This window comes from Anolis carolinensis, chromosome 4 (genome assembly GCF_035594765.1).
Source record: "Anolis carolinensis isolate JA03-04 chromosome 4, rAnoCar3.1.pri, whole genome shotgun sequence".
Classification (NCBI taxonomy): domain Eukaryota; kingdom Metazoa; phylum Chordata; class Lepidosauria; order Squamata; family Dactyloidae; genus Anolis; species Anolis carolinensis.
In genome coordinates, this window is record NC_085844.1 from 26683012 (window position 1) to 26699829 (window position 16818).

The following is a 16818-nucleotide window of genomic DNA, read 5'->3' on the forward strand; positions in this document are numbered from 1 at the left end:
AGCAGTTCGAAAACATGCAAATGTGAGTAGATCAATAGGTACCACTCTGGCGGGAAAGTAACGGCGCTCCATGCAATCATGCCGGCCATGACCTGGAGATGTCTATGGACAACGCCAGCTCTTCAGCTTAGAAATGGAGATGAGCACCAACCCCCAGAGTCGGTCACGACTGGACTTAACGTCAGGGGGAAACCTTTACCTTTTAATTAATAAAGATCAATACAGTATGAGAGAAATAATAGATCCTACAATATAAGGTGTGAATAATCTCATTTTGTTTCAAGTTAATTCTCCCTTTTCTCAGGCTTATTGTATTTTATGAAGTTATATCAGAATATGAAGCCCCATTTTATGAAATCCTACCTGCACCAGAACCACTAGAACTTCTTTCTCTAGTATTTCTCAAATGTTATCTTTTGTTTGCATAAACTGATTTCAAATAGCATATTAGCTTAAATGGGTAGAAATCTTTAATATGAACTTGAACAATATTATATGACATTAACTGCAACTTTTTTCAAAGACCACAGGGACTACCTACCTATCATTACTAATAGAGGTTAGAGTCCATTCTTGTGGATCAGAAAATGGAAAGGTGCAGCTTACACTTTCTTACCAGCCCTAACTTCCCATTTGTTCATTGTCAGAAATATTCAGCACAAAGTACAATAGTAAAGCACTGCCTTCGGTCTTGCAGGTCCACTTTGAATATTACTTTAAGACAACATGCACATCATGCATGCAAATGTCACAATAAATAAATCAAAAAAAACATTTTCAATTTTTGCAATGTGCATCTTTAATGGGAATCAGATCATAGAATCATAGAATCATAGAATCGGAAAAGACCTTGTGGGCCATCCAGTCCAACCCCCTGCCAAGAAGCAGGAAAATCGCATTCAAAGCACCCCCGACAGATGGCCATCCAACCTCTTTTTAAAAACCTTCAAAGAAGGAGCCTCCACCACCAAAAATTCTCTTTCTTACATGCATTTGGAAACTATTAATTTCATGGTTTTGCATTCATGTAATCTTTGAAATCAGTTGAGAAACAGCCAAAACCTATTATTTTTCTACTAATATATCCATAAATATTGTTTTTAATGGGTTTCTGCAGTATATTCATATATATATTTGGTTTTTCAGGTACTGTACTATAATATGCAGATATTTCCTAGTACTGCAGCAACCACAGCTACTTTTTCAAAAGTAGTATTTCCCTTTACCCATTCACAAGGATAAGAATACAAACTACTTCAGTGTACGTATATGTACTGTTTCCCATATCCTACGCATAATCTAAACATCTGTCAATAAATCTACACAAAACACTTACAGAATGAAAAAAATTGAAACAATTCAATCTGTCAAAACAGCATTGAATTCCTTGGAAATCTGGAATGAAATGCTTTCCAATATGTCCTGAAAATTAGTAAATTGGTGCACCTACTACTTCATCAGAAACATCCAAATTTTAAGATGAAATTAGGCAACGGTTCACTTGTAGTGAGGCAACATTTAAGTTATAATGGTCACACAGGTATAACTTTATGAGGAGAAAGCCAACAATGATTTGGACATAGATATGAATGTACACTTGTGCTCGTATTCTCAACTACAAGCTTTTTGTGTAGATGGTGAGATGAAACACTGTACATTAGCTGAAGTTTCTAAATCATGTGCAAGAAAAAAACACAAAAATTACATAATAGTTTACCCTTGATGTTTCAAATATTATGGCCGGATGTGATATTCCATCCCATGATAAGACTGACTGGTTCTTTCTGTGATATATTTCCATAACAACTTTTTTTAGTGCCATAGCTTTCAGCTGAGTTACGTTCCTACCCAGGATTATCCACTGTATGTTTGTTCTCTGAGCAACCTATTTTATTATCATGCAGTAATAATAATAATAAGAATTATTATTATTATTATTATTATTATTATTATTATTATTGTTAATATTCCACTCTATCTCCCTAGAGGGACTCAGGGTGGATTCCAAACATAAAAGGCAAACATTCAATGCCCGAACACAACAACAATACACCTATAATAACAAAAATTGACAAGCCAATATATAAAAACAAATTATGACTTAACTAATATTAAATAAAAAACACAACCTGTTATATCAGTCATAAGACAAAACATCAAACATCGAACAGTACTTTAATATGTATTCCAGGATTCCATGGCTAGCATCATGGCAGTCATACTGCTATATTTCTGCAGTGTAAATCATCTCCAAAACATATAAGAATAAATAATTCAATAAAACTATGCTAATGAGATCTTTAACTTTCATGGACTTTATATGGCAGCTGAATCTCCTCTTAGATGAGCAGAAGCTTAATCATAGAATCACAGAATCATAGAATTGTTGGAAGAGACCTCATGGGCCATCCAGTCCAACCCCCTGCAAGAAGCAGGAAAATCTCATTCAATGATTTTCATGAGGCATTTTTAAACCATTCTGAAGATAAACTTTACAGGAAATGGCATGTTGCAATTACAAACATTCTCAACCTGTGGTCCCCAGTGGTTCTCAACCTGTGGTCCCCAGGTGTTTTGGCCTACAACTCCCAGAAATCCCAGCCAGTTTACCAGCTGTTGGGATTTCTGGGAATTGAAGGCCAAAACATCTGGGGACCCACAGGTTGAGAACCACTATTCTAAAGGATGGTTGGGGTCTTCTGGTCCTCCAGATATTATATGCAGCACAGGATTCCAATGAAGACAAAGCATAGGCTACTTCCTCAGGAGTCAGACCAAATCAGGTTCCTCCCAGCCAGAGATCTTGCATTATCCTCTTAACTGAGAGGATGGATCCCTGGTAGAAGTATCATCTCCCCAGTCTCACAAATCAGGCTACACAATCAGACTTCAAGTCAAGGCAGATCCCATAGGAAAAGTGAAACTCTCTGCACTAAGATAAAGTCTATTCCTACTAGTAGGATACACTTCAAGTTGTCCAAGATCTTTTCCCTTCTTCCGTGACCTTCCCTGTTGTGACTTGACCTGTCTGCTTTGACCAGATTATATCTGCTTAACCTGACCTTGCCTACTGTGACCTGATGCCACTTGTCAGGTGGGTCTTCACATGCTTTGATTTGACTGATATCAGATAATACCAGTTTCCCCTTCTGGATTGAAATAGTCACAGAACATGGCTCTGTTGTACTTGAACCTACATTATACCTGACCTTGTAACTGAATGTGATAAGAATTCGAGTTCAAAATCTTGTGGGTCACAAGTTACTCACCTCTATTTTAAACCCTAACACAATTAGAAATAAACCTTATCTAGAAAGAGATGCTTAATTAAACAAAATATGGCAGAGCTCTGTCAAATAATTAATGTGTGAGATGTTTTACTGTTTTTCATAGCCCTAAAAAATAAGACATAGCAAAGTAAAAGTAATCTTCAACCATTCAAACATGTTAAAAGTCATACATTCATAAGACCTACCACTAAAACCAAAGTACCAGACAATATGATTGCCTTCTTTTACATGTTTTTTTAAATAGTAATGACTTTTTAATACCCAGAGCTTAAGAACATCTACAGAACCACCTATCTGAAATATTCTAGGATTTCTGCAAAACTGATACAGTTCCATGTTTACTGGCCAAGAGAAACGACTCATGTTGTTAATTCTTGGATATTCTCATTAGGCTTGCATTTACGCAGAATAGAACAAAACACTAAAACGAAAACATGATGTTTATAGCAATATTAACCCCTCATATATTCAATGCACAAAATATATTGACAAGAGAAAGTAGTCTCAAAAACAGCAGAATCACCCAGGACCACCATGGTAAATTTTCATGAGCTTCTCTCCACATGAAGAGTGACTTCACCAAGGGCCTTCATGAGACACAACCTAGCAAAAATAGATGCTTCTGGCAAACCTTTGCAAAATATCCATTCCACATGTCATCAACTTGCAGCAAATCCCAGCAGGAATGAATTCTGACCTTATCAATATGAACTCCTGCTGATTTAACTCTGCACTACTTATCTTTATTTCTTCAAAAGAAGCACAGCTGGAGGGGGAATGCAATGGGTTTGAGCATATACACACATACATATCTATGTCTGCACATAATTTTGCCCTCAAAGAAAGAAAAGAAAAAATGATTGACAAGAGAGATGCTATAGACACTGCTGAATGCTCTTCTGGTAACAACACAGTGCCACAATACCAGATTTATTAAGCAATCTGGACAAAAGGCCATCTGAGAAGAGCTAACTATTTAGCATATTTCTACCCATCAGTGTTGACATAACACACTGCACAAAATTACTACCTCTACTGCTCATTATACTCTACAAGTGTCTGCTCCATTTTTAGACTAAGTAACCATATGCAAAAAAAATCTTAATTTCAAATGATGTTTTGCAAGTAAAAAGGATATCTGAGGAAAAATATATGGCCACTTCCATATTTCTGTAAGAAACAAAAAAGACATCTAAAAGTTGTTTCCTCTTTTTATACTACCTTTACAGTTATTTCAACGGAGCCCCCAGGGGCGTAGTGGATTAAAGCCTTGTGACCTGAAGATTGGGTTGCTGACCTGAAGGCTGCCAGGTTCGAATCCAACCCAGGGAGAGCGCGGATGAGCTCCCTCTATCAGTTCCAGCTCCATGCAGGGACATGAGAGAAGCCTCCCACAAGCATGGTAAAAACATCAAAACATCTGGGCGTCCCCTGGGCAACGTCCTTGCAGACAGCCAATTCTTTCACACCAGAAGCGACTTGCAGTTTCTCATGTCCCCGTATGGAGCTGGAGCTGATAGAGGGAGCTCATCCATGCTCTCCCCGGGTTGGATTCGAACCTGGCAGCCTTCAGGTCAGCAACCCAACCTTCAAGTCACAAGGCTTTAACCCACTACACTACTGGGGGCTCCACATTTTGGAGTAAAGAGTGTGGATGAGACTGCCAACACCCAAACCTTGGTGGATGTTCTAGCTGAATCAGTGCATACCATACTGTGTACTGTTTTATCTACATATAACATCACAATACATATGACAGCCAGACTCTGCAGCTCTCTCCAAACTGAACTGAAAGAAAATCCAATCGAAGTTAGTGAGGCATATATCTGAGCAGTAGACATGTCTAGGATTGCACTGTAGAATCACTTGTGAAGATCTCATGAGAAAAAATATATTGGCATGTATGCCTTCCTTATCCCAATCCAATGTTAAATGCAAAAACCCAAAAATGAATCAATTTATAGTATACTACAAATAATATTTTAAGAAGGGTAGGTCTTTCCTATTTCTCCCATTCAGCAACTTTGGGGAGGTATGAATATGAAAAGCAGGTGAAAGTATGTAGTATGTTTTTTCTTAATTGTGCTAATGCAATGTCATTCTGTTTTACAACTCTATACTGTACATTTCTTCTCTGTTTGTTGAAAACATCTATCATAGAAAGACTTCCCCACCTTCAAATATTTTTCCTTGTATATAATTTTGCTCAAGTAGCTATTTGTGTAACCCTTCTACAAACTATCCAGCTCTGCATTAACTTCTTTATAATTTTAATACCTTTCAAGTACAACACAACATTATTTTTAAAGCTTGTATTCCCAATTTGCAATTACAAACATATATTTGATATTGTGGTAAACATAAAAGAATCAGAATTACAGCTAATAACTAGGAAAGGCTCAAAATTATTTTGTAACTGATGAGATTCTCTTCAGTTATTGGTAATGTCACTGATTGCCTACCTATTTTGAAAATAGTTTTGTATATTATTAATCCACTCCACTTATGGATACATTATTTTTAATGCATAGTTTAAGATACAGCAGCCAAGTGAAACACAAATATCTACTCCTAGTTTAAATTAATTGAAATTATTAGTGAGAAACAGAAAAGAGACATTTGGGGTTTGATTTAGAATAATAAAATCACAGTATAATAGAACGATAGAGTTGGAAGAGATCTTGTGGGCCATCCAGTCCAACCCACTGCCAAGAAGCAGGAGAATCACATTCAAAGCACCCCCGACAGATGCACCCCCATCCAGGCTCTGTTTAAAAGCCTCCAAAGAAGGAGCCTCCACCACACTCCACGGCAGAGAGTTCCACTGCTGAACAGCTCTCATAGTTAGGAAGTTCTTCCTAATGTTCAGGTGGAATCTCCTTTCCTGTAATTTCAATATTATGTTCTTCAAACTACAAAGTTAAAGTTTTTATCATAAAGCTTAAGAAAATATGAAAGTTTTAAATATCTGCCGTCTTTATATGGAAATAAAAATTAACTGAAAACAATCATTTATTTGGACAGTATCACAATGCTCAGGATACACTGACTCTCACACAAGCAATGAACTAAGCTAGGACCCAAGAGCAGCTTCCCGATGCAGATTTTGAATCAACAGTTCAACAAGACAATAGGTTAACAACACTATGATTGCCCAGTAATTTGGTTGGGTATTTTTATAATTATTTAAACTCAGAAGTGTTTAATTTGACTCTGTGAAAAAAAGATTATACTGCACCTATTTATCAAACTTAAAACACAGCAGTATGCCTTGCAGCAGGGCTATGACAACGTGTTGTCGAAGGCAGGCTATCATGGCCGGAATCACTGGGTTGCTGATTTTTTTCCGGCTGTATGGCCATGTTCCAGAAGCATTCTCTCCTGATGTTTCGCTCACATCTATGACAGGCATCCTCATAGGTTGTGTTGTATTGGAAACTAGGCAAAGGAGGTTTATATATCTGTGGAGTGTCCATGGTGAGAGAAAGAACTTTTATCTGTTGGAGGCAATTAATCACCTTGATTAGCACTGAGAAGCCTTGCATCTTCAAAGCCTGGCTGATTCCACAAGCATGTGGACAATTTCAACGGAAAGGAGGAAACCATGAAAATGAACAAAATCTGGCTGACAGTATTTAAAAACTAAAATCAGGACATCAAATAAGAACAGCACTCTGAAAACAGGGGAATTTCAGACATGAAACAATCAGGGCCAGCTAACACCTCCCAACAAAGGATTCCCCAGGCAGGAATCAGTCAGGCCTTGAAGCTGCAAGGCTTTTCAATGCTAATCAAGGTAACTGCTTTCAACACACAAGAGTTCTTTCTCCCACCCTGAACCTTCCACAGATATATAAACCTCCCTTGCTTAGTTTCCAATAAACCTCACAACCTCTGAGGATGCCTGCCATAGATGTGGGCGAAACATCAGGAGGGAATGCTTTTGGAACATAGCTATACAGCCCGGAAAACTCACAGCAACCCAGGGCTGTGACAACTTTCCATAAAACATCGAATGATAATTTAGAGGTCAGTTTGCCCATTACGTAAGAAAAAAGGGACGTTTTTCATGTGTGAATGACTACATGCTATTCAAGAAACTCAGAAAAGTCACAGACAACAACAGATTCCCAAACTGACAGGCGAAGGAACCATGACCGAGAAAGAAAAGAAAAAAAATCTCTGTAAAGTATTGCATGATCACAAAGGAAGTTCACATTTCAGCCAGACAGGAAACGTCACCCTCGACACGCCACACGCGAAAGAAAAAGCCACCACAGAAAACATGGATTCTCCTGACATCACGGACAAACGGATCAGAGAAGAACCATTTTGCACGAAGGAGGGGACGTGGAGGGGAGAAAAGGAAACGTCAGGAGGGCTGGGAAGCTCTCCCTATAGCTGCTGCCTGGACAGCTCCCTGGTGCTGAAAGGGCTGAAGGGACTGAAGGGCAGCGCTGTGTGCTGAGGAGGCAGCTTCTCTTCCTCTGTGTGTGTGTGTGTGTCTGAGTGGGAGCCAGCCTCGTGGGCCGGTCACCAAGGGGCTCCCACAGGTGCCGAGGCCGGGACTGCTGGCCACAGGGCCAAAAGGGTGGGTGGGTGGGAGGAGGGTGGCACGCTGCTGGGGGAAGATGGCGGCTCTCTTGCAAACCCACCCGGGATCTGAGCGCACAGAGACAGAGCAAGGCAGAGAGAGAGAGAGAAAGAGAGAGGGCCTGGGCCTGGCAGGACACTGTATGATTGAGGAGAAGGAGGAGGAGGAGGAGGGAGAAAGAGACGTTTCTGGCGGAGAAAAGCCCGCCGTCTCCAGCCTTTCCCAGCCACGCTGCCTCCGCCTCTTCCTTCCTCTCTTCTCTGCCACCATCCGCACACCAATACACATATATATGCACACACACACAGCGGGTTACAACAGCACCTGTGCGGCCATATTGGGCGCCTGGCCCCAGTCCATAGGAGCCTGGGAAGCAGGGAAGGATGGCAAGGGGCAAGGAGAGGCGGCGGCAGCAAAGGAGGGCCTTGCAATTCCCCAAAAACAGCCCCAGGAAGGAAGGAAGGAAGGAAGGAGGGAAGTTAGGAAGGGGTTGCTTCATAGACTGGGAAAGAAGGTTGGGTGGCTGTGGAGACAGGGAACCCGCCCTTACTTGAGCACAGATTGCTCCTTCTCTTCTTCCTTCTTCTGGCGGTCCATGACGGCCTGGATGATCTTCCTCTCCTCCTCGGTGAGGTGGCTGAGGTCGGGCATCTCGGACGGAGGAGGAGGCGGAGGAGGAGGCGCGGGGGGCGCGGGGCCGCCGCGGGGCCCAGCGGGGGCCGACATTTTGGGAAGAGGAGCCGGAGGAGGAAGGAGCAGGAGCAGCTCCCCAGCCACAGGGCTCCTTAGGTTGGAAAACACTCAGGCGGCGGCGGCGGCAGGAGCAGCAGCAAGAGGACCAACAGCAGCAGCAGCAGCAGCCGCCCCCGGCGCTGGGCGAAATACATACAAATCGATCCCCGCTTTTTAATCAATCGCCAGTCTAATGAATGCCCCGCGGGCGACGGGAACGCGAGAGGGGAGGGTGGGTTGCTCTCCCCGACACGGGTCCACGCATCCACCCAGACCCCCTTCTCCTCCCTCTTTCTCTCTGCGGAGGGAGACTTAGGAAGGGGCGAAATAGGGCACAAAGGGGATAAGACTCCTAAGGAGGGCTCTGCTTAAAAAGGAAAAAGCTGGGGCTGAAACGGGAGAAATTGGCGGGGAGTGGGGTTCCCAAATGGGTCTAAAATGGGAAGAAACCCAAATGGGGTGAGGATCCCAGATAGAGCTGGGTCTAAAAGGGAGAGAACCCAAAAGGTCCCTAGATAGAGCTCAGATTAGAAGGGGAAGAAATTGAGGTTTTCAGATAGAGCTGGGGCAAAAAGGAGGGAGAAATAAAAGGTGAATTAGGTTCCCAAATGGGTCTAAAATGGGAAGAAACCCAAGTGGGGTGAGGATCCCAGATAGAGCTGGGTCTAAAAGGGAGAGAACACAAAAGGTCCCTAGATAGAGCTCAGATTAGAAGGGGAAGAAATTGAGGTTTTCAGATAGAGCTGGGGCAAAAAGGAGGGAGAAATAAAAGGTGAATTAGGTTCCCAAATGGGTCTAAAATGGGAAGAAACCCAAGTGGGGTGAGGATCCCAGATAGAGCTGGGTCTAAAAGGGAGAGAACACAAAAGGTCCCTAGATAGAGCTCAGATTAGAAGGGGAAGAAACTGAGGTTTTCAGATAGAGCTAGGGCAAACAGGAGGGAGAAATAGAAGGTGAATTAGGTTCCCAGATGGGTCTAAAATGGGGAAAAAACTGAAGAGGGGTGAGGATCCCGATATAATTGGGTCTAAAGGGAGGCAAGAAATCAAAAGGGGATGAGGTCCCTAGACTAAAGGAGAGCTTGGAATAGAAGGGAAAGAAACTGGTGAGTTTTTCTGCCAGAGCTGGGAAGAAACCAAAAAGTCCCTAGGTAGAGCTATGACTATAAGGGGAAGAAACTGAGTTTTTCAGATGGAGCTGGGACTAAAAGGAGGGAAGAAATCAAAGGGGGATGAAGTCCCTAGACTAAAGCTCTGACTAGAAGGGGAGGAAATTGAGATTTTCAGATAGAGCTGGGACTAAGGAGGGATAAACTGGAGGGAGGGTGAGGTTTCCAGATAGAACCGGGTCTAAAATGGGAAGAAACACAAGAGGGGTGAGGATCCCAGATAGAACTGGATCTAAAAGTGGGGAGAAACCAAAAAATCCCTAGATAGAGGGAAGAAATTGAGGTTTTCAGGTGGAACTAGGACTAAAAGGAGAGATAAATTGGAGGGGTCTAAAATGGGAAGAAACTCAAGGGGGGGGGGGAGGATCCTAGATAGAAACGAGTCTAAAGGGAGGGAAGAAATCAAACGGGAATGAGCTCCCTAGACGAAAGGAGAGCTCCGAATAGAACGGGTAGAAACTGATGAGTTGTTCAGATAGATGTCTTGTCGAAGCCTTCTCAGATAGAACTGGGACTAAAAGGAGAGAGAAATTAGGGGAGGGGGTAAGGTTCCCAGATTATTATTATTTTTTTCGTGTCAGGAGCAACTTGAGTCGCTTCTGGAGTGTTCCCAGATAGAACTGGATCTAGAAATGGGAAGTAACTGAAGAGGGTGTGAGGTTCCCAGAGAGAACTGGGTCCAAAAGTGGGGAGAAACCAAAAGGCCCCTAGATAAGAGCTCTGTCTGGAAGGGGAAGAAATGGAGGGGGTTTTCAGGTGGAGCTGGGACTAAAAGGAGGGGGGTGGGTTTCTCAAAGAGGAGGAAAAGGTGGAGGAGGTTCCCAGGTGGGTCTAAAATGGGAAGAATCTGAAGGGGGCGAGGATCCTGGATAAGACAGGGTTCAAAAGGGGGTGAGGTCCCTAGACTAAAGGAGAAGCCAGGGAGGGTCTTGTGCTGCGAGGCGAGGGGGCGATTATTACTCCAGGCCCTGGGTCGAGGAGAAGGCGAAGGAGGCCTGGGACGAGGTCCAGGGCGAAGGAGAGGCAGGAGAAGCCGGAGTAGGAGCAGCGTCCCGGTGCCTCGTGCTGTAATAATAGTAGTAATAGTAGTAGTAGTAATAAGAAGAGTGGTGTTGTTGCCGGCGGCGAGCGGCGAGGCCCTGCGGCTGAGGGCGGAGGCGGGTCCCGGCGAGGTGGGCCAGCAGCTTGGGCCGGCTCATGGTTCCAGCCCGGCGTCCATGGAGGGCGAGGAGGAGGCCCTGGCGAGGCCCGAAAGGCCTCTCTCGGCGGGGCTTCTCCCTCCGCCTGCCTCCCGCGCCTCAGCGAGGCCTAGCCGCCTTCGTGCGTTGCCCCTCCGTTGCAGCCGCCGCCTCCCCCGCCTCTCGCGGCCTCCTGGCATCGCGGAAGGGGCGGCGGGATCACGGGAGGAAGGGGCTCGTCCTCATCGTCTCCTTCCCTCGCCGGCGCCCACGCTCGGCCTCCTCTCTCGCCCTCTCTCTCCCTCGTCGTCGTCGCTTCCCTCACACGGCCTTCCCTTCCTTCCCCGGAGAAAAGCAAGCGGGCGGGCGCGCCACACAAACAAGGCGCGCGCCGGCAATAATAATGAGGATATTTAAAAAAAAAAAAAAAAGATGGAGGGAAAGAGGCGGGAGGGAGAGGCGAAGAGAGATTGAGAAGGATGCGTCGGTTTGATTCTGAGGTTGCTTTATTTTGTTTCAAAGCCAGAGCCGCGCGGGAGGGGGCGGGGGAGGGGAAAAAGAGAGGGAAATGGACGCGCTAAGAATCACGGCAGGAGAAAGAGGAGGAGGAGGAGGAGGAGGAGCCCAGGACGGCTCCCAGGATTCCACGGCATACTAACCCCTGGCACAGGTGAAGCGCTGTCAAACCGCGTTTATTCTACAGTGTAGCAGATGCACGGTGCTCATTTAATAAGGGAGGAGGCAGCTGCACTGGTGCGAATGGGACCCCAATGCTTTGGGTTTGTTTATATAACCAAGGAGTGGCTGCTATTTTGGAATCGTTCATTTAGCAACTACAGTAGAGTCTCACTTATCCAACATAAACGGGCCGGCAGAATGTTGGATAAGCGAATATGTTGGATAATAAGGAGGGATTAAGGAAAAGCCTATTAAACATCAAATTAGGTTATGATTTTACAATTAAGCACCAAAACATCATGTTATACAACAAATTTGACAGAAAAAGTAGTTCAATAGGCAATAATGCTATGTAGTATGTAATACTTACGAATTTAGCACCAAAATATCATGATGTCTTGAAAACATTGACTACAAAAATGTGTTGGATAATCCAGAACGTTGGATAAGCGAGTGTTGGATAAGTGAGACTCTACTGCACATTATTTATTTATTTATTTATTTCCCTCATTTCTATCCTGCCCTTCTCACCCGAAGGGACTCAGGGCGGCTCACAATCTGGCAAAAAATTCAATGCCAATATACAATACAAGAAGATAAAACATAAGCAATTAAAACAATTGAATAATTTAACAAAATACAAGAAATACATTTAAAACCATACAATATAAAATCCTTGAACCATTTGTCCGCAAAACCTTGTACAGTAGAGTCTCACTTATCCAACATAAACGGGCCAGCGGAACGTTGGATAAGCGAATATGTTGGATAATAAGGAGGGATCAAGGAAAAGTCTATTAAACATCAAATTAGGTTATGATTTTACAAATTAAGCACCAACACATCATGTTTGACAACAAATCAACAAAAAAGCAGCTCAATACACAGCAATGTTATGTAATAATTACTGTATTCACGAATTCAGCACCAAAACACTGCAATGTATTGAAAATATTGACTACAAAAACATTGACTACTAAAAGGCAGAGTGCGTTGGATAATCCAGAACGTTGGATAAGTGAATATTGGATAAGTGAGACTCTACTGTAATATATAACTGACCCAGGAGTTGTGCTTTGATGGTGACACAGAGCACTGGAATGCACACACACACACACACCCATGAATATCCACACACCTACGAATATAAGTATATATTGATATGTGTGTGTGTGTGTATATATATATATATATATATATATATATATATAGGGCTGAAGTTTGCCCATGCCTGATCTACACTGTAGAATTAATCAAACTTGACACCTCATTAACTGCTTTGGCTCAATGCCATGGAATTCTGGGATTTGTAGTTTGACAGAAAAGACTGAAGACCCTGTAAAACTACAGCTTCCATCATTACATAACATTGAGCCATGGCAGTTAAATTGGTATCGAATTGCATTAACTCTACAGTGTAGACACAGCCCTAATCAAGTTGCACAACCATTAAAACCAGTCAACTTAATTTGGATCCCAAAAACACTTACAGTAGAGTCTCACTTATCCAAGACTCGCTTATCCAAGGTTCTGGATTATGCAATGCATTTTTGTAGTCAATGTTTTCAATATATCGTGATATTTTGGTGCTAAATTCGTAAATACAGTAATTGCAACATAACATTATTGCGTATTGAACTACTTTTTCTGTCAAATTTGTTGTATAACATGATGTTTTGGTGCTTAATTTGTAAAATCATAATCTAATTTGATGTTAATGGGCTTTTCCTTAATCCCTCCTTATTATCCAAGATATTTGCTTATCCAAGGTCCTGCCGGCCCATTTAGCTTGGATAAGTGAGACTCTGCTGTATGTCCATCCATGCCAGTAAAATTAAAATAATACCAAAGTATTTGCTGCCCTTTTATGTTACCCCAAATCTGCAATGGCAGTCACCTCACTCTGATACTTTGGCACAAAAATACAGTTTCAAGACATACCTGCTCATTTTTTTAAAAAAAACAATCACACCACGTCAACCGTGAAATTACAAATCTTTAAGAACTATTAGGAAATAGTAAATGACAGATCCAGTTACAATGCGTTCTTAAAAAATGGATCCAAGGCACAGAAGTTTCATAAGGAAACCCACTATCAAAGCAACTGTTCACTTCCATACTCATAGGACTTATATGAAATTATTGATGCGATCCCTTTGTGACCAAAGCACAGATGCACTCCTAGATGTGAAGCAAAGATCCTTATCTTACACGTAAGTGCCCCAGATTCTCCATTTAATTTACACTAGTTATGACGTAGTGAATACGAGTCCTGGGCACCTTGAAAATGTAACAAATGTGCAGAGGCGGTTCAACCACCAGGCCAACTAGGCAGTTGCCTGTGGCGCCATCTTGTTGGGGGCGCCATCGAGGCAACTCCTGTCTCCTGCGACCTGCCTCCGCAAGGTATTGAACTGCTTTTTCTGTTGATTTGTTGTAAAACATGATGTTTTAGTACTTAATTTGTAAAATCTTAATGTAATTTGATGTTTAATAGGCTTTTCCTTAATCCCTCCTTATTATCAAACATTTTCACTTATCCAACGCTTTTATTTTTCAGTGATTGGTTTGGGGGGGGGGCGCCAAAATTCTGTTTGCCTACACTTGAAAAATACCTAGGGCCGGCTCTGCTATACCATGGGTTTTAATATCGTATAACCCACTTAATGAGATGCATGAAGTGCTATCCAGAACTCAAGGTATGTATGTATGTATGTATGTATGTATACACACAGGTGCACAGAGTACATGATTTAGGATAAGACAGTAGACCAGACATGGATAAACTTTGGCCCTCCAGGTGTTTTGGACTTCAACTCTCAGGCCCTTTCCTTTTCCCCCTCAGGCGCTTAAGCGAAGGAAATAAATTCCAGAAATTAAATCCACTCAAACAACCACTCAAACAACACAGAGAAGCCACTGAAATCCACAAGCATGTGGACATTTCAACAGAAAGGAGGAAACCATGAAAATAAACAAAATCTGGCTACCAGTATTTAAAAACTCTAAAATCAGAACAGTAAAGAACAACACTCAGAAGACTGGGGAATTCCAGACAAGAAACAATCAGGGCCAGTTAACACCTCCCAACAAAGGATTCCCCTAGGCAGGAATCAGCCAGGCTTTGAAGCTACAAGGCTACTCAATGCTAATCAAGCTGGCCAACTGCAACATTCACACTTGCCTCCAGCAGAGAAGAGTTCTTTCTCCCACCCTGAATATTCCACAGATATATAAAGCCCACTTGCCTAGTTCTCACAACAGATCTCACCGTCTCTGAGGATGCCTGCCATAATTGTGGGCTTAACATCAGGAGAGAATGCTTCTGGAACATGGCCATACAACCTGGAAAACTCACAACAACCCAAGGTTTTTATTGCCTACTTATTCTGCTTCAAACATAGCCTTTTAAGAGGGATCTAGATTATGGCATCTTCTAACTTTTTGTGTTTTTGCACAATTCTCCTTATTACACAAAGTGATTAAGAAGGCAAAGACAGGATAATTGCATAATGTTAATCTGGAAGCATTCAGGAGAGAGGTTCTGTTATCTTCTTTTTGTTCATTTAAAGAAGACAAGTAAAGAATTGCTTATTCTGCTGTGTTCTTAAATACTGAGAGTGTTTCTGTTAGTTCAGTATACACAAACTTTGTTTTGCATACAACAGTATTTAAAATATTAATAACATGTGTAAATGTTATTAATATAAATAGGCAATGTGTAAAAGATTTATGTGAAACAGAAATGAATTTCATAGTTAGACTTGGGTCCTATTTCCAAGATATCTCATTATGTATGCAAATGCAGATACAGGTATTCCAAAATCTGAAGAAAACAAATCAAAACTGAAAACTTTTAAAATTTAGGGATTTGAGTCAGAAGGAAATTAAAGGCAGAAAGTACGGTAGTGTATGTATATATGTATGTATGTACCTTCAAGTCACCAGTTTCATAACTCTGACCATGCAGATTTGCAAGAGTTTCTATCATTAAGCCATTCATTTAGTGCAGAGGTTCTCAAATTGTGCCCCTCCATGTGTTTTGGACTTCAATTCCCGAAATACCTGGTAAGCTGGCTAGGAATTATGGGAGCTGAAGTCCAAAACACCTGGAGAAGCAGAGTTTGAGAAATATGGCTTTAGTGGAACAAATCCCAAGAAATGTGGTCTTACGATAACCTCAGGCACAGACATCATGTTATGTGATACTTTGATTACATCAATATAACAGGAGCCTCCGGTGGCCTAGGGGATAAAATCCTCATGACTTGAAGGTTGGGTTGCTGACCTGCAAGCTGCCAGGTTCGAATCCCACCCGGGGAGAGCACGGATAAGCTTCCAAAGAAGGCTTTTATTGTATTGTTGGATGACCTTCCAGCTGGAGCGGCACCTATTGATCTACTCATATTTGCATGCTTTCAAACTGTTAGGTTGGCAGAAGCTGGAGCTAACAGCGAGAACTCACCCTGCTCCCAGGATTCAAACTGCCAACCTTTCAGTGAACAAGTTCAGCAGCTCAGTGGTTTAACCTGCTGTGCCACCGGAGGCTCCCAGACGGACAAGATCTGCCAAATCTGAGCAGCCTATTTTGCTAGTGCCTTCATGGCCACAGACCTGCAGCCTTTCTCTTCCTGCTCCCCCAGCGTATACCAGCATCATGACACCATTGCTGCACTGATGTATTGCACAAGCAACATTCTGGATTGCTACTGGTATATCAATGCAGCGGGTTATCAATGTTTACCCAGATAATATACAATCTCCCCATTTCCAATACATATTGATGTTCTGATTGTGAATAGTGATGACATAAATCCAATCTACACTATTGCAACTTGCTTTTTAGGTTGATGTACAGATCAGAATTCTGTTCTATGTTCTGTTCTGACTCCCAAAATGTCCACATACACTAATTACCTTGAAAACCATTCAGGCACCTGTCTTCCCCATCATGTAATTTTCCATGGTGATGGAGAGCTGGGGCATTCTTAGGGATGCATCCAGCTGTTCTCCTATCACTGGACATGCTGCAAGAATGTCACCTGCAGTGGAGTTTCAACGTTCCTTTGAGCTCCCTGCAGGTTTAATACATACAAGGAAAATAGTTGTACATGTTGCTACTGATCCCTCTACACATATGCAAGAGATAACTTTGCTGGTGTAAAGTAAGAATAAAAA

At 42.3% G+C, this 16818-nt stretch overlaps 1 protein-coding gene across 17 annotated transcripts in view; it reads right to left on the reverse strand.

Moving 5' to 3' along the window:
- Nucleotides 1-11508, reverse strand: part of rims2 (regulating synaptic membrane exocytosis 2) — a 434045-nt gene extending 422537 nt beyond the window's left edge. For 8 of the 17 annotated variants that reach the window (XM_062980109.1, XM_062980104.1, XM_062980108.1 and 5 more), the window contains exon 1: nt 8435-11506. In XM_062980109.1, the coding sequence (XP_062836179.1) occupies nt 8435-8610 (176 nt within the window). In that variant the 5' untranslated portion in view covers nt 8611-11506. Of the gene's footprint in view, nt 1-8434 lie in introns of all 17 variants that reach the window. The other 9 variants (XM_062980110.1, XM_062980105.1, XM_062980100.1 and 6 more) reach the window with 5 other exon arrangements.
- Nucleotides 11509-16818: the final 5310 nt, after the last annotated feature.